General features: G+C 38.9%; 1 protein-coding gene across 1 annotated transcript in view; it reads right to left on the bottom strand.

The window, feature by feature from the left end:
- Positions 1-21420, bottom strand: part of ARID2 (AT-rich interaction domain 2) — a 93614-nt gene extending 72194 nt beyond the window's left edge. The window contains exons 1-3 of the mRNA XM_062491950.1: positions 20796-21420; positions 20542-20635; positions 19321-19418 (exon numbers count right to left, since the gene is read on the bottom strand). Coding sequence (XP_062347934.1) covers positions 19321-19418; positions 20542-20635; positions 20796-20887 — 284 coding nt within the window. The 5' untranslated portion in view covers positions 20888-21420. The remainder of the gene's footprint in view (positions 1-19320; positions 19419-20541; positions 20636-20795) is intronic.
- Positions 21421-25123: the final 3703 nt, after the last annotated feature.

The raw sequence follows: 25123 nt of genomic DNA, 5'->3' as shown, positions 1-25123 counted from the left end.
TACTAATGTTTAGTGAAAATATATTACACACGCTTATCTTTCCTACTCTCACATGAGAACATAATCCTGAATCACCCTACTGTAATACTCTACATTGGAACCAGTTGTGATGCTATCACTACAGATTGCAGCATTAGATAAGAAGAAAGGAAAAGACTAAATCCTAGCAAGGATTTTATTATTTTATATTCCTTATTATAAAACACAATTCAGAAATTATGTTCTCCCTATTTTTTTTCTTACAAAACTTCACCAGAAAGTATTATGTATTTCACAGTACTTAAAATGGTGCTTTTATGCAAAGCCCAAGTGTCAGCATGTATTGTGGGTTTTTTCTTCTTTTTTTAAAAGGTGATAGTAAAGGAAAAAAAGATTACTTGCCTTTTGCACTGTCTTTATTTAAAACTTCATCTTTTATCAGCGCAAATAAATATGGTTCTTGGAAAATATATCACTGAACAGCTTACAAAAGATACATAAACTTCTCCCATTTTTTACCTTTCAGGTCTTCTCATTAAGAATTTTATTTTTTTTATCACATGAAAAGAAGCGCTAAAAATATTCTTAAAATTATGCTGCAAAACCAACTGTTCTTCGGAGCTCATAGAAGTTCCTAAGCAATTAGATGAATGGGCCCCTATTTCTACCCCCTTATATATCTATATCAATGCAGAGCATGTCCAGGAACTGTGAGAAGTGATTTTTAAAAAACATCTAAATGTCAAATCAGCTAAATAATTCTGACATGTCCTAAATTCTAAAGGTTTGGGGGTCATGGTAGTCAAGTTTTTTTGTTTTAAACAATAAACTCCTATTAAACTTCATTTCCTAAAACGAAGTAAGGAAATTACAAAGTCATGCACTATTATTTTTTCCAACAGCCCAATAGCACTAGAACCTAAGAGGTAGGAATTCATCAACCCAGAAAAGGGTCATGAGCTCTTAGTATCCTATGATAAGTTAGGGAAGATAAAAACCAACTTCTTCCTTTACCTTGTCAAAAGACGGGAAATTTCCGCTGTACTTGCTCAGTTTCCTGTTTTTAAAAAGGAAAAGGAAACTGGCACAACTTCAAAAATTTCAGAACAGGAAGGTCTTCAGAAAACTCCAACAGCTCCTTCCTACATCACTACTCCTGAGACTCAAACAGAACTTACCATCCTGCCTACAGCATATGTTAGGCCTTGCTCTTTTCAGTAGCAGAGGTGCTATTCATATTTAGCTATCATTCTGACATGCTGTCAAATTAAAATGAAGAATGCAAATAAAGGAAAAAGAAAAGGAAAGACAGTTTAACTACTTAAAATACAGACAAATAATAATGCAACAATGGATGAACAGGAAGATACTTCTCTAACTACAGGGCCCTGACCTTGCCAAACTGTAGTAGTGTACTACAGCCAAAAGTATTTCTGGAAAGAAAAGAAGACTGAAATTACCATTATGGAAAAGGTAAGTAAAAAATTGCTAGCAGCCTTTCTACAAGGTTAAGTGTAAGACAACTAACGTCTGTCAACAACCACAGATAATTAGAGTAACAACCCAGAAAAAGAATCCTTATCCTTTTAATTTTGATTTTTAATTATACAAATTGTCCCTCAAATGAGTGCTTCTGACATTTTTGGAACAAAGAAAAATTATTCCTGACTTAAAAAGATTTTTAAATGTAGATAAAGTGTAGTTAAAAATTGTTTTGAATTGTTCCAAATTCTTCTAGAGTTTGTTATCTTTAAATGCCAATGAGAATATTTTTACCCCAACCTTTTACAAAGAACATCACAGTAAGAGCCAGTCTCGCCAAAATGGTATTACTGTAAAATTCTGTCATGCAATAATGTCATGTCATAATCTGCAAATAATAATGCAAACAATATGAATCACTTCAGAGACGTTTGTATTTTCACACTATGCATATCTTGAAAATATTTGTACTTTGAACTACTAGTGTTTGAACTAAAAAGTACATGTTGCAAAATCTTATTACATATTTATTGTTTTGTAGTAAGCTCATATTCAGAGCTATCTGTTCAACAGAATTAGATCTGTTTTACGTAATATGCATTTGGTAGCTCTCAAATGTACAAAGCAATATAAGCACATTTTGGACTAATCAAATTATTATTAGGTAGATTTACTACACTACACTAGACACTTACATAAAATACAACACTGAAAACGTCTCCTGAAATTAGGAAACCCTGGCACCATTCATTGCCCCACCCAGAGAACATCACCAATTTTAAAATCTATGGGAAGCAGCATTATTCACCTATTTAAGGCAAAAGGCAAACACATTACCAGACTTTAAATGACAGGTAAAAAAAGCACTACATAGTAGCCTAATTGCAATTCCTCCCTATTCTTCCACACAATTTCTATGAAGATATCATTAGCCTTATATTGGCTGTAAAATCTGATATGTCTACTGTCCTTATAGTGTCTGATTAAAAAGTAAACGTACTAACATCTCTTCACTATTTCTGAAAGAGGACAAGTGATTCCTATGTGCTCATGAGCAAAACAGAGTATTGAAATCAGGCCAAGAGTGAGCCACTCTAACTACAGGTAAAGTAACTTCCTTATTTTTGAGGTCACTATCTAAGGTAAAGACTGAAAGTTATTCACCTTAATGTTGCAGTAAATCATTCATTTTTAGAACATTAAAAGGAAAGTAGATTTGCTTGCCTTTTTGAATGTTATGAGAGTACTGCTTACTCCAGTGCTGAATTAAGAGACTGAATATATGAAAGTCAGTACCTCTAGGGAAGTTTACTAACATAAAAAAACCCCACATAATCCATCTGGCTAAAACATACATAAAAATGCATAAGAAAGAGATTGAGGACAAGCTTGTGAAAGGTTAGAGAAAAACTGCCTACTAAAATCTGGAGATAACTGTATCCCTGATTAACCAGGACACTGGTTTCATTTCAGTTTTAGATACACAAAAAGATCTAACTACTACCATGAAGCAAGAAAGTTCCGAATAATAATCTAGACTTCTAAAGCACTTCAACATAATGAGACAGGAGATATTAAAGCATCCTGTTCCAAGCTGAGAAGATGCTCCTTTGTGAGGAAAGTTTCTTGGACACATACTTCTAAGACAGAAGCTCCCAGGCACAAAACACCTTAGTGCCAGCTAGTCCACAGCGAAGTTCTTCAACTGTGAAAGTAGTCTTCCACTGCCATCACTTCCTTTTCAGAACTTTCAAAAAAACCCCTTAAACTTAATAGAATTTCTTAGGTATGAAATATTACACCTTCTATACAACTGCAGAATACAGCTCTTGACAATCTGCTTGGAGTCAACAAATGTTTATTATAAGTAACGTTTTATTAAAGTGAAAACAAGCTTGCAACCTTCAGGGTGAGAACTACAGTACAGAAAAATAAACACTTTTTCAACCAAACACTCTTTGCAAGATGTTCTTACCAAGAAATCTTGCCAATCATAGGGAAAGTCAATTTCACCTATTGCACTGCATTACTGAATATGAATATATTTTAAGATTAAGATACAGTTGTTCAGGTAAGTGTTTAAGTTCAGAATCAGGACTGTGTTACTCCATCAATAACCTCCCAGTTACGGGTCACAGTACACGCAGCTGGAAAAGGAACATAATGTGACTCTGCACAGACTGCACTTAAACCTTGATTTCTGAAGGAAAGTTGAGTGCTACAGAGAATATCCCCAGAGGCAGCCAACAGCTGAGAACCAGTTTTAAAATTGCAAAATACTAATATAACACAAGAAAAAAGGGTGGAAGACCAATCATTTGCTCAGAAAGATGCCTCTTGCTCAGTAACTTAAGTGTTACTGATAGAAAGCACACCTATGTTTTTAGACAAAGGTGCAGAGGGAAGAATCAGTCCTACAGATGATATCTTTTCACACTTACATCAACACTTAGTTCTCTCTCAAGTTTGTTTTTTATGATGGAGTCTGTATAATTTTTGATTCCTCAATTAATATCCATACTAACACTTGAACATGAGAAAAACACATGACGACTGAAATATAAGACAAAAAAAGTAAAGCCACAATGTCAGTCACATCCAGCAAGTACTGTTGTTCATTGGCATGATCCTGCAGCAAACGCATTTCCATGGGATCTTCTTTCTCTAAGGGAAGATGTTCTTACCTTGTATAGCATAAACTGGGTTATTGCCAAGCACTACAGCTGTGGTCTTTGAACTGATCAGCACTTAACCGAGGTCCATGAGAGTAATGCATTACATTTTAAAAGTAAAAAGAATGAACAGAAACTGTGATATATTCTCTGACACACTCTGGTTCTGTTTTTTTTTTAAAATACTATTTGAACTGCTTAAAACAATCGCAACACACCAAAATAACCAACCAACAAAACAAATCCCAGAAACCTAACTAACTTGGTTACAGAGAAATAAATATAAAACATTACATAAATAATGCTTCAAATATCCTGCTGGATGGCTCCTGGAATTTATCATCTTCCTTTTTGGCACTTCAGTTCCCACAGTAAGAAAGATCCACCTATCCAGGATTTGAGCCTTGGCAGCATCTAATTGAACAGTATTTGTTTTCAGATGCTTCTCTATTCCCTTTCTGACAAAAGGTCGAAAACTCAGTACTAAGGATTCTCCTGTTCCCTGTCCTGGGGCGACTGTATGGTCTGGTATTGTCTCAAACCAGGAGATTCCCTTACTGATGGTACATTACAAAATTTCCAAACAATTCCACATTTTACACTTGATTTCTTATGCTCTATTTTCAATCTTAGCTGTTTTATATTGTATATTCCTCATAATAACCTACACAACTCTACTGTAATTATTATTAACTCCATGCTATTTGCACTCTTTTTACCAAATACCCCCATGCTACTAAAATTATTTTCTTTGATTATGTGCCTTGATTACACAAGAATTTCTCATGGTCAAGGATGATGTTTTCAAGCATAATTCTTCTGCACTCATCCTACTCCATAAACCGACCCATCTCCCCACCTGCAACTTTTTGTAATCACCCTTTCCTTGATTAACTCTACTGTTTTACTTTCCTACTATAATCTAGCCTTGTCTCCTTGATCACCAGCACATAACATTCTCTCAATTATTATGGGTTTTGCGTATAAAATCTATATACACACACAACACTGTACAGGACAACCTGTGACTACAAAAGCTAGTGCCTACAAATTCCAGGATGAGTCCCAACAAAATGTTCCTACTCGGCTTTCTTGAAAATACCAGAGAAATAACAGCCTCTGTCATCATAATGTAACTCCATTTTAAAACTCACTAAGATCCTCTGATCTTTCTCTCTCTTCCTCATTTAGTATCCGCATACATACTACTGTGATGTTTTCTGAAGGTTTTACTAATTTAATCCATCATTCTCATCACACTGATGCCAACCCCCCTATTTATCTCCATTTGTAAAAAAAAATCCAAGGAGACAACAAAACTCGTAAGCCCTGAAAGTTATTTGACATGACCAGATCTCCTTCAGTAAAATCTAGTTTAAATGGTGTGAAGAATATACATTTCATTAACACATGTATAAATACATGTCCTTTCCTCTATATTCTCTGTGTTGTACCTCCTGCTTAGTCTGCAATGGGACTTCCCTGCACAAGAGTGGCAGCCTCCAGAAATGTAAAAGGCAGCAAACAAAAAACCCCTTTCTTTACAAAAGATTAACCACAAGGCCACATAAACAACTTAAAACACTTGATTAAAAATAAACAAATAAATAAGCAACAGCAGTAATAAACAATTCAAGACTAGAATCTGCTAGCTTGTCTCTCTAGCAGCAATGCAACCCTGATGCAGGTCTTCATGAAAGTAGACCTTTACAATTAAAAACAACACCAGTCCTCACCACTACTACAACCCTAAAAGCAGAGCTTTTATCACAAGCCATAGCCATATCACTACTGGGAGCCAACACCAGCAGCATAGCAGCCACTCAAGTGACAGCAGGACTGTCTGCTTGAAAAGGGATACCACAAGCTGCTATTTAAGATAACAGCAATAATTTCTGATATACATAAGCAAACAAGAATGATGACCTATGCTCTTTTTACCCTTCTCTATGCACTGAGGTAGGACAAGGGGTAGAAAAAGGAGATTATGTACTCCTTTTAAACAATTCTCTGGAAATATCAGGGTGGCTGACAACTCAAAACAGAGTGGCAATAAGGACTACTGTAAACACAAATTTACATTATCTTTGGCAAAAAAAATAGAAATTAATAGCTATTCCTATCCAATCCCAAAGAAATTCCAATCATAGCAGAATCAAAATCTATACAGCTGGATGACAGTATCTGTCTAGTATAGCAGAAATTGTAGAGTTGCATGAAAAATAGTTTGTCTACATCTTTGACTAATTCACCTGCCCTCTATTCACTTACTGTTTTGATCAGAGCAACTTACATTCCATAACTTGGAGTAGTTTTAAACAACAGACATTTTATATATATATTTTTAGAGAAGGTTGAATTTAAAAGCTGTCCTTACAAATTGCCTAAGTCTAAGGCCCAGGACAGGCAACCGTTTTCTATCACGTATGATCAGGAGATGTCACAAAGAAACAGTACTTTGCACCTGCTTCCACCTGTGAGATCCAAACTTGGTATCTAAACCTTTGTGTTGGTAGGTATAAAAATATTATTAGAGTTTTGGAATGTTTGTGCCATTAAATCTTCTTCTCTAGTTGAAAATTCATTCTTAACATATATGCAGGATTAGAAGTGGGACAGGAAATCTGTGCAATCTATCCCAAACTTAAGCTGACATCCAGACTCATAGATGTTCTCTCTATACACATATACAAAAAAATGTATTCACTTCTTATATAATCAATATATGAAATGAAGTATACATATACATTACTAATTTTCTCAAAGCGACAATGGCATTTGAAGAAATTCTCGCTGTTCCACAACAGTTTTCTTAGCTTTCTTAAGTGCAGCAGTGTCCATGAAAAACTATTTTCCAATAAGAGAATTCTCCCTGCCAGCTATTTAAGGAACAGGTAAAATCCTTTATTTGATTATATGTGACATTATGCCTTTATGACATTTTAATATAAGGACAAAAGTAACCGTAATTGTGATAATGGCAGATTTTTTTAAAACCAAAATGAAAAAGGTAAATTCAGTGTTAATGAAAAAATATAAACTAACAGAACAGAAATGAATTCTGCACATGCAGTACTGGTAGTGCAAGCAATGACACAGAAGAACCACTCTAAGGTTTGTACCAGTAAATCAGAACCTCACTGCAGGAAAGCAGATGGTGCAATTCAGTACTTTACAAATGACAGCCTTCACTCAGCAGCAACGCAGCATCTGGGCAATAAGTCAATTAATATCCAGTGAACAATTTAAATGAGGGAGTTGGCTATTAGCTTATCAGCATTTAATTACATAACCCCTCCTTTTCCTTCTATAGTATCTACACCATCCACCCTTCCAAAGTGTTCTCTCCAAAATTCCTGTCTTGTGACCCACTGCATGAATGCATCCAACTCACTCAACATTCGTATTTCTTCCATTTGCTATTCAACTACCTAGGCACTAAAGGTCTCCTCTCCTCAAAATGCCTCCAAACAGCTTGTCTTTCCTCTCCCTTGGCCTACAGGTGACTGAGAAGGAGCAGTGTTTTATCTGGCCCAGCTGGCGGCAGAGTTGGCATGTGCCTCCAGCTGGATACCTGACTATTCAGAGTACAAGTGTCTCCTGCCAGGCCAGCAACCCCGCAGTACCTGTGCACCTCACATCCTCCAAGCTGCACATCTGGATCAGCTGGCTGCCTGCTCAGGAGATGTGTGTCTTTGCAATTGGCAGCTGCTAAGTCAAGAAATATATGAAGTCTCTGAAGCCACAAACTACAGCAAACACATACCATCTGAGACAAAAAGAGCATGAGGAAAAAGACAAGGGAGTCACTTCCCCCTTGTACAGTAGAATCTTGTATTCGGCACCTTTTAAAGACTCATCCAGTAATGCAATCAGGTCCACAATCCTACATATTTATACAGTTACTGTATGTTACATGATATGTAAGCAATGATATTTATCTTGTGTCCATTACACTATAACTTTCCACCATTATTTCCACAATATAATAAATGTTTTATTCATATTTATTTTGATACTGTGAATACCAGAACTCAGCAATACCGGGGATTACACTATACCAGTGAAAACAAGACAAATAAGTAAACTCTTGGGTAAGTTTCTGAAAACAAGAAATAATGAAAATAGCCTTTTGTTTTTCTTATTTAAGTTATGCAGCTCACTTTCCCCACCAAGGAAAACAAGCTACTATTATTTTATGCATATAAAGAACAAAACCTGTAACTTTCATAAACCCTTTAAAATGGTAACAACTGCCAAAGTTGCAACTTTTCCTTATATGGAAAGACCTCCAGAAAATAACCAATAAACAGTATTTGCAACAATTTCAGTATCCTAAGTTTTGAATGTATCTTTATTGACTTCACTGGTTTACTTTCTACCCTTGCTAAGGCAGGCACATTCTGTGTTAATATACATGGTCCAGATGTAATACACCTGATCTTTATTATAAGTGCACTGCAGGACTGACACAGGATGCCACCAATTTCAGCCCAACTCCAAAGAGGCACAAATTCTACCTTAGTAAATCTAGAGGTAATTCAACATGGCCAAAAGCCTACAAACACAGCTCTTACAGCAAACCTAGAGAAGCATCAAATCACCATAAAACTAGGAAAATATTTTTGCTTTCTAACAGGCACATAAATTTATGGCACACAAATAGCCATATAGAAAAGTATCAGTATGCAAAGGAAAGCTGGGTGTTTGCTTAGTGTTAAGTGCAAAACAGTGTATCATTTTTAAGTCACCTTTTTCTTTGATCTTAAGAAGTACTTTCTTCAACAGCTGGACTAATCCTACTTACAATAGAATTAAACTGCTTATTAGGAGAATGAATGCTACTAGAGAAAAATTATATTTGCATACTGGTGGGATAAAATTCTAAGTAGGAAAAAACGTTTTATTTATCTACCACAAAACCTAACTTTCATAGGAACGTAACTGCATTTTACTAACAACAGCATATTGACTTCAAGACATATTAATGAAAAACCACTTAACATTATTAAATCATTGGCACTAAGTATTGTATTTTGATTTTCTAACCTTTTACATTTTTACTATACCATATGCATTGACTAACGTAACACCTTTCTAATGAATAACTTCATGCTACATAAACAGAAAAGCACACGGCATTAAACAAGATAACAAGCTGAGTAAAGTTGTAAGGAAATAAAATAATTTGAAGCATTTTGGCGGGAAAAAATACTCAAAAACCCTACTTACTAAAAGTTTTCCAAGCTGTATGGTAGGAAGGGTCCTGTATATTCTTCAAATCCAACTACATAGAGTATTTCACTACAGGGGTCAGCCTTTGCACATACCACTGCCCAGAAACAATATTTTCACTAAAAAAAAATTCGTATTTCTATGCCTTAGAATTACAAAAATGACCTTGGAAGAACAAGCAGAATGTACCCAACGCTGCAATGCCTGACTAGGTCCTGCAGAGCACCTGAAAACACATTTTTCAGGTGTGTGAAATACCCTTTATACATTCATCTGGATCCTGTGAATGAAGCATGCCCACAGCTGCAGAATTTGTTTTTCAGGTACCACAGAATCTATTAGTGTTTTGCTGTAAAATTCACTATTTTACTGTTGCTAGGCACCTGACATTTAGTGCTTTGTCCTCTTGCCCTTTTACTCGCATACATCCTTTTTTTCTTTCAATCTTCTTACAATTAGAAATTTGTTTGATTACAGTAAATACCCCATGTGCAGACAGTGGGTACAGGCATCAAGGTGATAAGGAACAGAGAATTAATCATGGCCAGTAGTCAAAAGATTGAGATGATGATGATTAGAAGAGAATGAGAGACAGAAAGACAGAAAGAAGTACACTGCCAGGATAAACAGTATCTCAACAGTGAATCCCCCTTAGTCCACAAGCAAAGGAAAATGATTTCTCAGTTGGTAACACCAACATGGTAACACCACAGAAGGCAGGATAGTGGAGAACAGATGCCCAGAAAGCAAACTCAAAACCTTTTTAGAAATAACTAATATTAATCAATTACCACATTAAATGATGAGTCAGAATTATGTGTACATTGATACAACAGATTAATACTGCCCTGGAATTTATTCCCATTTCTCACAGAGAGCACAAGGCTGTACTGTAAAGAATACGCTCTAGAAACACAAATGCAGTTGCACATTCATACTTAAATTAAGGCAGTTCCTGATTTTTTCAGGTATTTACTGTATACCTGTAGTATTATATGAACATGTACTGTTATAATTATTTTCCTGGGGTTTCATGGATGGTATTGGGGAGTGAAAAGCAGCCAAGAAGCAGCTCCATAATCTACAACATTTCAGAGCTATACTATCACCCCAAAATTAGAGCACATCTGTGAATTCTGTAATATGGCACTGTTTACCTGGCCAGTGCCTGGATTTCATGGAGGTCACTAGAAAATGGATACTCCTGATGAAAAAAATCAGGTAAGGAAAGAACTGCTCCTAAGAGCATTTCCACAAGTTTTCATCTAACATATAGATTTGAAATCCAAATGAACACACACACATAGTTCTACATCTATCCTACATAATAATAATTATTAATATACTCAAAACATGCTGGATTTATCTCCAGAGTAAACTATTTTAATTTTAGCTTAATTAAGCCCCTGGGATGCACCCCAAACAGAAAGATCCTCCCATACATTATGCTCCAGTAACACAGGTTGTTATTGCACTTGGAAGAAACTGAACAGAGCTACCCTAAGTTAGTCATACGATTTGGTGATCTACGGACCTGAGAATCTCTGCACATGGTTTGTCGCAGAAACATAGCAACCCTTGGACTGGGAGGCAGAGGCCAACCAGCAGACGCCACAGCACGCAACAATGAAGAAACATACGCAACCAGAAGTATGGTCCATCTAAACTTCAGCAGCCACGTCAGAAGTCCACCAAACTCTGAGAGAAAAGGTTTCTGAAACAGCACGACTGCCTTACTTTACAAAATTTTTATGTATCTTAAGCAGCGACAGATTGGCAAGTAATAATGTAAATTGTTCTGAGAGACTAACAATCTCAACAGTTGCTCCTTCCGCACCAACAGAAAATAGTTGAATAGTATGAAGAAAGTTCAGTCTTACAGACAAACATGCTCCAGTGCATCATTCAACAAAACTACATTCTATTATAACTCTATTACATATGAACCTTCTTGCAGCACTAGCTGCCTTGGTACAATTTATCTGGAGTTAAAATAAGTGCATGCACATTCAGTTTAAAGACAGGAAAACAAAAAGTGGAGTACTCAGCTTCACTACCTTACTGCTTAAAATGCAATTCAGGTCTGGTTAAGACTTGAACTTGTTGCTTCAAAGAAACAGTACTTGAGATGTGATACCTAGCTCACTAATCTAGTACTTCAGGCAAAGCCTAAGCTCACTGTTCTGGGTACCATCTTGCTGTTTTCTTATCCTTCCTCAAGATAAGCTTCTTTCTTTCAACTGTTTCAATATTTCTCTTTTTAGGTATCCTGAGTTTATTTATTCCCTAAGGAATAAAGACTGTTCTTCCTCTCATCTGTGCTGTATTTGCTGCTTCTCAACACTGTAGAGGGCAAACAACCTTATGAATAGTTGTACTTTTTTCATATATTCCTAATTTATATTCATTTTCAAATATTTAAGATCTGACATAGAATCATGAAGAGACACAAATCTGCATTAAAGAGCTTACAGCCTCATACTTCTCTTTGAGATAGGTAAACAAACATCAGTATAGCCACTTCATAAATATGAATAAAGAGATGGCAAATGATTTAACTAAGGCCATAGAATCAATATGTATCAGACTGGTAACCAGAAACACGATCATGTGATGGGATCTCCAGCCTATACCCAATTCCCTCTGTGAACTGTGTTGACCTGTAATAATATAGACTAATTCTACAGTAACTCCAAGCAGTCCCATTTAAGCGGTAAAACACCACTCCAACACTCAGAACAGCATTTTAAAACAAAACACAGCAAAACAGAATACAAACAGCTCATTCTCATGATCTTACATATTTAGTTCTCAGTTCTCCAATTCACAGAATGTAACATTAGCACCATTCGAAAAATAAAACAGGATTTCTCAGCTATTGATGAAACAGGAATTTTTTAAAAAGTACAGTAATAGTAGCCTCTTTTTATGGATAGTTTAACTAACACTCAAAATGAAGACATATTCCTGTCAGAACTGAGTCTATAAAAAAAATTATTAAAAATTAGAACTGGATTATTATAAAAACAACTGGCTTTAATGTATTTGGGTTTCATCATATTTGACATGCACTCTCAAAGTAATAACATAAATCTCTGTGTATGTCTGGTACCTCATCTGTAAAAACTAACTAATTGTATTTCTCCATTTCACTACTGGGAGAAGTGGGGAAAGGGTTAAGAAAGAAAGAAAAAAATTAGTATAAAAGTCTTATCTATTGAGGTTTAACTGCAAATAAGCAAGGTAATTAAAGCCTACTAGCTCCAGAATAAAATTAAACAAACAAAGAAACAAAACCAAAAAACTTTTCTTAGCCCAGGCTTATTCCATCTCACAAGGAAAGAAGTAATACCCCTGCATTCCATATGTATTCTTGATCATAATGTAATTAAGCTTAGCATTCATTCAAATTTAAGACATTACAACAGATACTAATAATTTTAAGGCATAAATTCATTTAAATACTGTTTCAGTTAAAGAATAGAAAACAGTCTTAAATAAAAGTTTCCACCCATTCTTAGAAGATTTAGCAGGTCCTAAAAGTCACCACAATTATTACAGTGTTGCCAGAAACTTGCTCTTTGTAGATTATTAGTTCTGACATATACCCAGATAAGCTTTCACGTTAAACAATCAAAATTTTGAACTAAAACTGAAGAACAACATTCGCCCCTCCCCAAATAAACCAGTGTAGCTCAGCGTAACAGCAGCAACTTAGGTAATTTCTAGAAAAAGCCTGCAGAAAATAATCAAGATATGTTACTGTTCATCGCATTAATTTTTCACTACATTTTCCAGCAATAAAAAGGAGTCAACCCTCTGAAAGAAAAGCTGAGAAACTTTGATAAAGGCTCATCTGCACAGTAAACTGGTATCACAATGTAATTCTAGCAAAGAGCAATTTTAAGGTAGCTATGTCCCCTTTCACCTACTGCTTGCTCCCCTCAGATGAGTCCTAATGCAAATGTTACTATAGAACAAAATTTCTGTTTTCCTTTGAGCAGATTCCCAGCAACCATGACAAGACCACATCCATCCAAATAAGTAACTTCTATTGAGAGACATTCTGAGATTTTAACAACCAGCATATTTAATTTCCCTAAATAAAGCTTTATTGCATGAACAGTAACTAGTCTTGATTTATGTTTGCTGTATCATTCAGTATAACTAAAACAAATTTCCCCCTTCAACTAAGTAAAATATTCACTTCAGACTTCAAAAGAAAGGCCTTAGACATCTGACTGAAACATGCATTACAATTTTTGTCTTGAGAAGGGAAAAGCAAATTTTAAGAAGAAATCATGAAAATGTCATCCATGTATTTGTTTCCTGTCTTGCCAGTTACTGCATTATTCGGGACAAAATTAAGTGCAAAAGATTCCACAGAGTCAAGTCCATAGGTATGCAAGATGAAAGCCTTCATTAAGGTATTATTCAAGGATGGACAAAACCTGTAAGATCAGCTGCTCTCTTTCTCTATGCCATTCCTGGCTCATTACCTGATGCACATGTATTGATGTCTTGGCCAGGCTAGTGTCTGGTGTGGGGGTTCCCCTGTACTCTGCTTGGCCCCCTATTCCTACCAGAAGGTATTCAGGTATATCTTGGGGGTTTTGGGCTGCTTTCTGCTCTGAATACTCTCCTTCAGTTTTATCTCAGCTAACACATTAACACCAACTCTTATTTAAAATTACCTCCCTTTTAACTGTTTAGACCCTTCAAAATGCTTGGAAGATATAATTTCTCCTTCTCACACAAACTGTTAATTGAGCCAAGCAAAATATATTTATCTTTTTTTTAATCAATTAGTCCCTTCAGTTTTCTTAACATTTTGTTTCTCTTCTCTAAGTTTCTCTTAAGTTACCTCACCTGTTGCAAAGGCTCTGAAGTAAAACAATACTTCAAACACAGTCCCATAATCCTGTACAAAAATCCATCTCCTATTTGTCTAATGTTTGCTCAATGCCACTGCGGATACAACCTAAAGTCGTTCTGAATTTTACAAAGCCTATATATCATATTGCAAACTGGGGCCTGTCCTTCCTGTCAGAAGCATGCACAAATTCCTTTCATATGAAAAGGAATTGGGTTCACACAACTGACAGGATTATCAGGCCCATGGTATCACTCCTATCCCTTTTTCAGCAATACTGCTTTCCAGGTTATTCCCTCCCAATGAATACCTGTTTTGGATTACGGGCCCTCAACTGTTTTATCTTGCATTTTTCAAACTAAATTTCACTTGTACTTTCCAACAATGTGCCTAATTTCTTTAGATTACCTTTGCTTTTCTGCGCTGACTTGTGTTTATCTTCTTGTCTTCTATCATTGCCTGCTAATTCTGCAAGTGTAGTATTCAACCTCTCATAAAGTTAAGCAAAGCAGACACTAAATATACCAAAATGGCTAAACTTGTATTACTACGTGCATATGTAAGCACTGATGATACTCTTTTAGCACCTAAAACTGCTGTGACTCACCGCATCTATTCTTGTTCATGGTCCTTCATCCAATCTTTCATTAAGATAACTATCCATATACATACATAATTTCTTAACAAGAGATTTTGAGATGTATTTGAATTTCAGAAAACACATAAAATTTTACTATAGCTACAACTTTCTATTCATGTACTGGGGCCTTGAATCAGATTTGGCAAACAAGCCAATCCTGTCCTTCACCATACTCACTGAACTGTGTGCAGATGCTGTTGCAGTATCAGATCCTAATTTTAAACACTAAGCAAGAATAACAAAAAAACCTCTCTTAAAGTAATTTTTGCTTAGAAAATTCCAGGCTTCTTATTATTGTTTCCCTGATATTTTTGCCAGTATATTACTAAGAACAGAATCCCTTTTATCTAGTTCTTAAGCTCAAGCTTTTTTTTTTCCCTTTTTAATTATTTTTTAAGAAATCAGTACTATTGCTTAATTTCTTAGAGGCATCTTGAAGATCAAATGATTTATAAATATCTTCAGATCTTTCAAGAACCCCCTCTATTTGTCATCAATAACTACTTCATATGGTTCTGATTTTTAACTGCTCACTGTTTTTCATCCTACTATATATGGAATTTCAGGAAAATCAGCATAATGGCTTAATAACCCTATGCAACTTCTCATTCATGAACTGACCACTTTCCTCTCTATCTAACTTCCCCACAATTTACAACAGCAAATTTTTATTCACCTTAAACTATTATTAGCTAATTACTACTGCCTTTGCCAAAAGCTTACAATATGCACATGCTGTCCATCTTTCAGGAATTCTCTGCACAACTAAGACAAACTTATTTTACTTTACAACTAATTCTTTCACATAATTTATCTTAATGTAGATAAGTAACTTTGCTTTTCAAAGTGATTTTCACTTCAGTTAGGCATACTTCATTCACACATGTAAGCTTACAAGATCTCTCACTCCCCCAAAATAGATGAAGATCCACATCAGAAATAAATGTATAGCTTGCACTCACATGAAAACCAGCAGAACCTTATACCAACACATGAGGTCACATCAGCCCAATTTTTTGTAGGACTGTAATGTAAATCAACCAATAAGATATAGAACAGGCTACATTCCATGTTAGCTGTCTTTTTACCTACTGGGTGTTTACCAACAAAAACATAAATGTACGTCCACATTACTGATGTTTACATGCATTACCCCATACTAAAATATTTTCATTAATATTATAAAATAATTTTTCAAGAAGCATTGACAAAATGCTTTACTAATTCACTTCAATTGAAACGAAACATCCAATTTGCACTACATCCAAGGGAATTACACTCTCTGTTGCTGTAAAGTCTTACAGAACTACATTAACAAGTACAGTCTATCAATGGTTATCGGCACTGTGGCTTTTGACTGCTCACTAAGAACCACAGTGCATAAATTACTTCACCTGTCAAACAGCTCAAAGCAACAGAGAGACTAAGTTGGAATGGTTCAGACTTTGCCTATTATAAATTACTTCCAGCAAGATGAAAAGGGAGGGCAGTGCAAGGTAGAAGGGGTAGATAGTTGAATACATGATAACCTATCCCCTATCATAAAATCTATGGGAATTGTATCACAAGTTTACACACTTCACTTCTTTAATGAAGCCTAGCATAGATTCCCAAAGACACAGAGCAAAATTCCAGGACAGTCAAATGAAAAAGTTATTTAACCAAAAATATATACCTCAAGAAATACCACAACTCAATGACTGTTTTGCAAAACATCAGCTTAATCAAGCCAACAGGGTTACTGACCTCACACAAATAAATCAGTTTTCTAATTTGGTTACATAGTAACTTTAAGTAAAAAATAGCAGCATTATTAGTGGCAACACAGCAAAATGAGCAAATGGTCCATGTAGCTTGAGATCTTATCTCAGTCAACACACTATGACAGATGTTCCATAGAAAGAAGCAACTTTTATCACAAACCATCCCAAATACAAATCTGCAAACATATTCATGTAGGTGCACACCACTGAATCCCTCTGAATTCAACAGGATCTCCATCTGCCATTCAGATCCCTCACTTTACAGTACACATGACATACAATTGGATAAAAATTGAAATAAAAGTTGATAGGCCTCAATTTGTCTGGCTTTGCTTGGAAAGTCATTACAGTAGTGAGCCCAAGATTATAGTCATACTTGAGGTTCACAAGACACACTTTTTGTTTTCCAAAGGTAATTGCTCAGCAGTTCATGCAAATCTAGCCTTGTAAGAAACCTCAGATTATGTTCTTCAACACAGACAAGCTAGACCCTTTTAAGAAATTTATCATTAAAGCATTTTTTTCTTTCCCTAGAACCAAATACTGTCCCCCTTACACCTTCTAGGTTAAAGCTAAATTAATGCTAACCTAACACAGAGATGAGTACATACAGTCTTATTACTGCACATGGAAGACGGTGACCTCAGCTGGGAGATAGTTCACATCCAACTTACATTATGTGAGAAGCAACAGTGAGTAAAGCAGTAATTCAGAAGAAACAAAACCAAACAAAACCCGAAATGATCACTAAAAATCAATCTACCCCAAAACCAACAACCTTGCCAGTTTATTTCAGTATGGCTTAATCACAGAGATTATAATAAAGACATTTTTATAGAACCTTCATCTTAACCATTTATCAACTTTTCTCCTGAATTCCAAATAAACAAAAACTCTTCAAATTATTTGTATGCAATCAGTTATATATGTATTCAACAACTATATTTTAAATAATGTCAATACCAGTATGCCAATAATAAAAAATAACATTTTTGTATGTCAGATTCTAATTTTAAAATACCTTATTAAAAATTAATAGTCATTAGAAGGCTAAATTAACATTAATTGTGTTAATTGTCACAGCATATAATGGCTCTTGAAATACACATGAAAACAGAAATGATATACAATCTTCTACTGCAAAAAGTTAGGCCATTCAAACACTTACAAAATATGAAAATAGAAATAAAAGGGTAAAAACAAAAAAACTACCATTTTGCAAATTATATGTAAAATCCAGACAACTAACAAATGACATGGTCCAAAAGAAAAACTCGAGAAGCAAAAAACAGCCTTCCATGATGTGACAAATGTTCAGCAACACTATCGCAATACTATGTTGAAGGGAAAAAAAGGAAAAAAATAAAAAAAAAAAGGGAAGGATATCCTAAAGCCAGCTTCCCACTTAATGTCTAGGCCTGCCACCAATCATAAACTCTACTAATGCTATTAACAATGGTAGTTTCTTTTCTTAATGTGGATCTTAAAGCAATCACAGGCCATCACCAAAAAAAAAAAAAAAAATTTCAATAACTACAAATATCTGACTAAGGTTTTCCAGACATCACTGTAATTCAGTAACTGCTCCACTGTGCTATGAACTCTACAGCTTCAAGCTGGAAGTCAATCTAGGACAACCAATAGAAAGTGCACCTGTACAATTACTGCATTTCCTAATTCAGAAGGCCAAACTAGAGACAGTAAAGCTTGTGTGTACTCAGCTCATCAAAACAGAAATACAAAAGCTCATATTTATTTTGTACATACTGCACATCTATGTTATCATTAACTGCAATGAAAAAATATAATATTTATAATTCAGAAACAGAAAATTACATTTCTTAACCAACATACATATAACTTTATTCTAAATGAAATATAAGTATACATATATATAGCATCTAAAACAACTATATACACAATCATTTAAAGATCTTTCCACAAAGAATCATAACCCAAACTTAATAAAAATTAATTTTAAAAAAGTAATCTAGTAGGTGAATAGTGCCATACATAGTAATTTAAAATATTCAGCATGAACTCTATGCTACAATGAAAAATAACCTGTATCAAAAAAATAATATGTACTATTTCCAAGGAATGCAATCTTATTTTTAAAGCCTGAAAAAATTTACTATTTTACAAGTAATAAAAATATTATTTAGCTCTTTTTACCCTAAAAAAGAAGAGAATATAATATGCTGCTAGCAACTGATAACAATATAATTTGTGCAAAACAGTCTACCTTCCTGCAGATGTATTTTTATTCAACATCTGACCCCACTAAGCAGTAAACAAATTTACATATATCAACACATTTCAGTACTCCAAATATTAACCTAAGTTTCTACAACTACAATGACATGATCTCTTAGTAACAGTCCTTCAGTACCGTCATTCTACAACAATCAAAAAAAAATGGCCTCTGACATATATTGTTTGTATACTTGAGATCCCTTCAAAGTTTAAGGCTTGTAGATGTAAAATAAAAAAAACTACAGAACAGAATCACCTTTAACTGATCACTAGACCAGACGAGAAAGGAATTACAAGTTTTTTTCTGCTTTATTTTATAGCATTTTAAAAGAGTAGGAATATTTTTATTATTGCACACACTGAAAACTAAATATAACCCTTCACTCAAAAATACTACTGCAACAGCTTGATAGCACTCACCGCAAGTAATACTGTTTTAAAGCGAAGGCAGCGTTAGAACAACTTCTGGGAAAGTTAAACTCTTCTACAATTTCTCCCCACTGATTCTTCTCTGATACCTGTCAAAAACAACACACAAGCCGAGATACACAACGTACACGTAAACATGTTGCTGACAGCAAACATCACATAAAATCCACAGGCTGCCATGAAGAAAATAGATAAATATGTAAAAAGAAACAAACATGAATGTATATGGGATTTAGGATTATGTATTTTATTGACAGTCGGTAGTATTCCCCTTCCGGGAATAATCCCGCTTCTCAGGGGTCTTTTACTACATTTATTTTTTAACATACACATTATTTTTTTCGGGGGAAACGGCCGGGAGTGGTGGTATTGTTTTGGGGTTTGTTTGTTTTTGTTTTTACTGCCTGGACAATAACCAATCGGGAGTCCCTCTGTCGCCCCCTTTTAAATCCTAACGCGGTCCGTTAAAAACCCAAAGAAGTTTAAAATAATGCAGGGAAGTGCTGGCGGGGGGCGCCCCCTGGGCTGCGGGGCGCGGGGGCCCCTGCCCGGGGGGTCCCCCCAACACAGATCCGCAGACACAGAGAGGCCTTTCTTTTGAGGCCTACATTTCTGTCCCCAGCCTTGAAGCCTAAAGATGGCTATTTGATTACACACCGTCTTGGGTGCCCCTTTTGTTATTTTTCCCCGGGAAGGGCTCGGAGGGCAGCGCCCGGCCCCCCCCCGGCTTCGAGGATCGTTCCCTAGCCCATGCTCCGTGCCGATTATCGATGTTAAACATGCCCGCTAATTTTGAGTTGCACTAAAACTGCACTCAGACTCTCTCCTCTCTGTCTCTTCCTCTGCAAGAGAGACGTACAGAGCTGCCTCCACAGCCGAAAGAAGGCTGCTCTCGCCGCCCAGCAGCTCCCTGCTCCCCCCCTCGCCTTCCCTCGGGAGGGGGACATAGGCGAATGGGTCCAGCGGAGGCGGAGGAGGCAGGAGTGGGGTGCGCGCCGTACCCCCGGGTCCCCCTCCATCGCTCCGCCGACAAGGCCGAGCCACCAACCTGCCTATCTGCTAGCTTCCTCCTTCCACCCCCCACCTTCGCTAACCGGCTTTAAATAGGACGGTTCCCGGCCATCCCGGCTCCCCCCGCCACCCCCGGGGGTCAGAGGAGACTTTTGGGAAGAGGTTAGTGGGAGGGAAACCCAAATTAAAACTTCCACTCACCTTCCCAAATCCGCCTAAAGTGGTGACTCTGGTATAGAGAGCGTGAAGATCCAGCTCCTTCCCACCCACCACGGGGATCTTCTTAAAAGGAGACCTGCCAAAGGAGATACACACAAAACACCACAACTTGTCAGCTCTGCCCCCTTTTCTCCCCTCGCTGGGGCTGCCGTGTCCTTCAGGGAAGGGGCTGGAAGTTGGATCTGGTCGATTTAAAAGCCTCCCCCCCTCCCGTTCCATCTCCCCATTTTCCTCACCCTCTGCTGTGGTGAAACTGCCGCAGCTCGTCCAGGAAAGCGAGTCCCTTTCTCCGCTGGTCTGCGTGGTTTTTACCCGTCGAATTTGCCATTTTTGTAATAAAAAAGGTTCTCGTAAAAAAAAAAAATCCAATTAAAAAAAAAAAAAACGGCCGACAACAACAACAATCCCCGGCTCCTCCTTGTCTTTTAAGAGACCCAGGTGCCCGTGCTCGGCCGGGGATCAGCCATGGAGAGGGGCTTGTTTAAAAAAAAGTTTAAAAGGAATAAGGGAGCCCCGAGAGTGTGGTAATTGCGAGTCCTGTCTCCACACAACACACGGGCGAAGAGGCAGGGAGGGAGAGGGGCACCTCTCAGTAATTCCTCCTCCCGCGGCTGCTGCCTCTCTCAGCACCACAAACCCAGCCGATCCAGCCTGCACATGAGACTCAACATGGTGCTGCTGGATCACACAATGAATTGGGTTACTGTTGTGGTGGGGCGGGGGGGGAGCCGGAGTGAGGTATTGACAGTGTGTGTGTGTTACAGCCGCGGCTCCATGCGATCTCCCTCCCTCGCTCGCTCGCTCCCTCGCTCGCTCCCTTACACACACACACTGTACAGCTACGGCGGCGGCGGCGGCGGTGGCGGCGGCAGCGGGATTCACTTCTCTTCTCGCTCAGACAAAAAGATCTGAGGCCGCCGTGCTTCTGCCTGGACGAGAGCGCGACACAGCGGGCCCCGGAGGCCGGTTCCGGTACTGCAGGAGGCAGCTCCAAAGGCAAAAGCCAGCACAGCCCCAGCAAGCAGTTCCTGGCGGGGAACAATAGGCTCCTCTCGCCGCTAAGGGCTCATCTGCAATGTGCCGCAAACTTCACACAAAGCCGGGCGGAAAGAGGCGAGGGAGAGGGAGAAGAGGGAGGAAAAAAACGGCTACTACCGGCTGTTCCGGGGCGCGGGGCCGGTGCGGGGCCCTCCCGTGCCAGGCTCGCGCCGACCGGCCTCTCTCCGCTGGCTGCCGGCGGGGGGGGGGGGGGGGGAGGTGGGGGGGGGCGGGGGGGGCGGGAAAGGTGGATTTGGAAAGCGGGGACGAATTTTTTAATTGGACTAAACCCAACGCCCTGAGTTCAAGGGGAGAGAAAACAACAACCGAAGGGGGCACTGGTGGGATTGTGGACTTTAGGAAAACTTTCCGAGTCCCCCAGGCCGAGGTGTTTCCAAGGGCAGGAAGTCGCCCCGGATGGCACGGCGGGGGCGGGGAGGGCAGCAGGAACCCCCCATTTCGAGGCATGAGGGCTTTAAAACTCCCCAAAGGAGATTGCCGGGTGCTCCCCCGAGTAGGAGGTGTCCTGGAGAGGTTTGTCAGCAGGAGCGTAGGCTCTCAGGGTCACTCCATGAATATTTCTTTTTTCTTCTTGAGATACTATGGCCTGTAATCTAAGTGCCTCAAGACTGCTGTATACAATATAAACAGCTCGTATCTTTCTGTACATTGACAAATGGAACACGCGGCACTAGTAATGGGGGAGGAAGGTCTTGGCCCTCGCCCTGGGTGGGCAGCAGCCCCCAGTGGCACTGCAAGCCGCTTCCCCTCTGCCTGTAGTGTGCGCAGTGTTTGTAAACACTAACCTCCTGACGTGTTTCCACATGGGAAACCAGGAGAAGACCTGCATGCCGACCATGGTGGAGCTTGGTGCCACTTGCACTAAACGGGAAAGGGCCCATGGGGTGAAGCGTGCCTTCCACCAAACCTGAGCTACTCAGGTAAAGCAAGCGGTGCCTGGGCAGACATTTGTCCTTCCCTGGCATGCAAACAGCTGCAGGTGAGTGCTTGCTCCAGTTTAATAGACTCTGAAGGAATATTTGCCCCTCACAACCCTATATTGAAATCCAAAGCTAGATCAGGCCTACAGGGTTGGGTTTTTTTAAGCAGAACTCAATAAAGTCAGTAAGGAGCTGTGTTTTAGAATCAATGGCACATGATGGCCTCCAGTGAGCAGTTAAAGAAGGAAATCTGTAATTCCTTTCTACTCCGTGCCCTAACTTCAGATAACGTTTTTTTTTTTGCAAAGAATATTTTTTCCCTTTTGACTTGTGTGATGTTTCAGCTTGAACATAGAGACAGATTGAATAATGCTTGGTAAGATTTGCCCTGGGCTCATGATTTTTTGGGGGGAAGGATGGAGAAATACCTGTGTTTCAAATTAATACTCTGTACTGAAAGTTGGTGGTGTGTGGATTGCAGAGTATGAAATGCACAGTGTCTTATTCACTGTAGCATTAAGAGCCTTCCCCTAAAATTAGACCAGATCTTGGTTTGCAGCTCCTGTCTCTGACACTCTGAGCTTCTGCTATTTCAGCTACATATGCGTAAGACTGGCAAAGCCAGGATAATACAAATCAGAGAGGTTTAAAACAAGCGACTGGGGGCCTAAATCGCTGTTTCAGACACACAGTCAAACCTCCCCTCACGGGAGGGCGGTGTTTTTTAATCATGCCTTAAAAATTCCTTAAAAGCAGGGGGTCTCCCCTCCGCGAGGGGCGGTCGGCAGAGGTGAGTCACCGCTCGCCCGGGCGCTCTGTGAGGGGAGCGGGAGGCAGAGAGGAGGACAGGCAAGTTGCGTAGCAGGGCTAGGTGGGTTTCCATGCTAAGCACAGCAATTGCGCACGGTCCCTTACGTAACTGTCAGCCGGGGATTCCCTAGACGGGGTCACTTTATTCAACCATTACACGGACCCCGGCCGCCGCTCCGGCGCGCCTGGGACGCCGCGACTGAGGCTGCGGCTGCTGCAAGGGAGCGCGGCGGCTCCTCACAAAATGGCGGCGCCCATGGAAGCGGCAGCCCCATTTTGTGCCCGGCAGAGCCTGTCAACAAACGCCGACTTGGCCGAGGCTGAAGAACAGAAGGCGGCGGCTCGTTCGCGTTGCGGAGCGCGGAGGGAGGAGAGCGGAGGATTTCACCGCCCTCCTGCCGCCGAGAGGAGACTCTCGAGCGCGCGGGTTGGGGGAGGGAGAAGAGGGAGGTGAAGGGGGACGCGAGCCGTGAGCGAGTCAGAGGCTGCGTTATCCCAGCGCGGAGCTGCCGGAGCTGCGGCGCGGGGGAGGGGAAGGCGAAGGCCAAGGCAGGCGGCCTTGACGCTGCCCTCGCCGGGGCGTAGCTCCCGGAGATCCGGGGGCTGCGGAGATCGGGCGGCTGCAGGAGCGGCTGCCGACGCCGGGCCGGAGCCCGGGGCTGCCCGCACGGGGGGCGCTGCGCGCCGCTCCCGCGCTGCCCGAGTGGACGGGACCGTTCCTGTCGGATTCCGGCGAACCTGTAATGAATGGCAGGACGATCTAGCTCCTTGTAGCTAACTAGGTCACTGTCAGCACTTAATTACTGTTTGTTTCATTTTAGTGCGTGCCTTATGAATAAACCGGCTATTAGGCTGATGCTTCAAGTAACATTATCCAGCACCAAGGTACAAAATGTCTGTATTGGTCTCTGATCTTGCGATGCCAGCTTGGTAATAATTACTATTTTACATTAACGATGTCTTGGTTCTTAGAGCTTGGTTATTCGGCTTATAGCTGAAACAGGTGGAGATCCCTTACGATAAGGTCGTGAAGCTGATTCTAGTATGACAACACCGGGTTTGTTTGCTTCATGTTTGTAAACGGGGTTCCTCCGTTTTTAGAGGTAGAAAAGGGGCTTGTGCATTAAGACCTTTTTTTTTTCTGATCTGTCTTAATATGCATGCTTTTTAATAGTATTAAATAAAGAAAATTACCTGTTTCTGGTGGAAGTTATGCTTTTTAAATGTACAAAAATTACCTTGATGTTAAGGAATTATGAAATATCTTGTTGCATATTAAAGAGTCAAAGATTAAAAGTAGGGAAAACGAAAAAAATCTTGCTATATAGAAAAATGTCCTTTTATTCATCTCTGTATAGTATTTGTCAGTGCATTTTGAGTTTATTTGTGAAATAAAACCTGTACTGTTTTTAAATGTTATCATATAGAGTGAATTTCAATGTATAAATGTTACGCAATTCTTGCAGACAGACATGATAGGTCCAGTACCTGAATTGTCACTATTCAGTGCTGTTAGCGTGGGTTTTCAGCCTCTCTGTTGGCTGGGGTTTTTTAAGTACAGCTATGTTAAGGTAATGTTCTAGTGGCTGTATCCTGTGTTACACATTCAATTTTTTTTAAAATCTTTTATGCTAAATTTTGTGCTTATTAGTTATCTGCATTATTGCTGTTTTACAGAGAGCAGGCCACAGTTGCTTTTGTCAGTGTGCCACTAGCTCTGCATTTGCTTTCTGGTGGTTGAAATATTCTCACTCATTTCCATTTTTGCTTGTGCT

Source organism: Cinclus cinclus, chromosome 4 (genome assembly GCF_963662255.1).
Source record: "Cinclus cinclus chromosome 4, bCinCin1.1, whole genome shotgun sequence".
NCBI lineage: Eukaryota > Metazoa > Chordata > Aves > Passeriformes > Cinclidae > Cinclus > Cinclus cinclus.
This window is presented reverse-complemented; position numbering and strand designations above follow the sequence as displayed.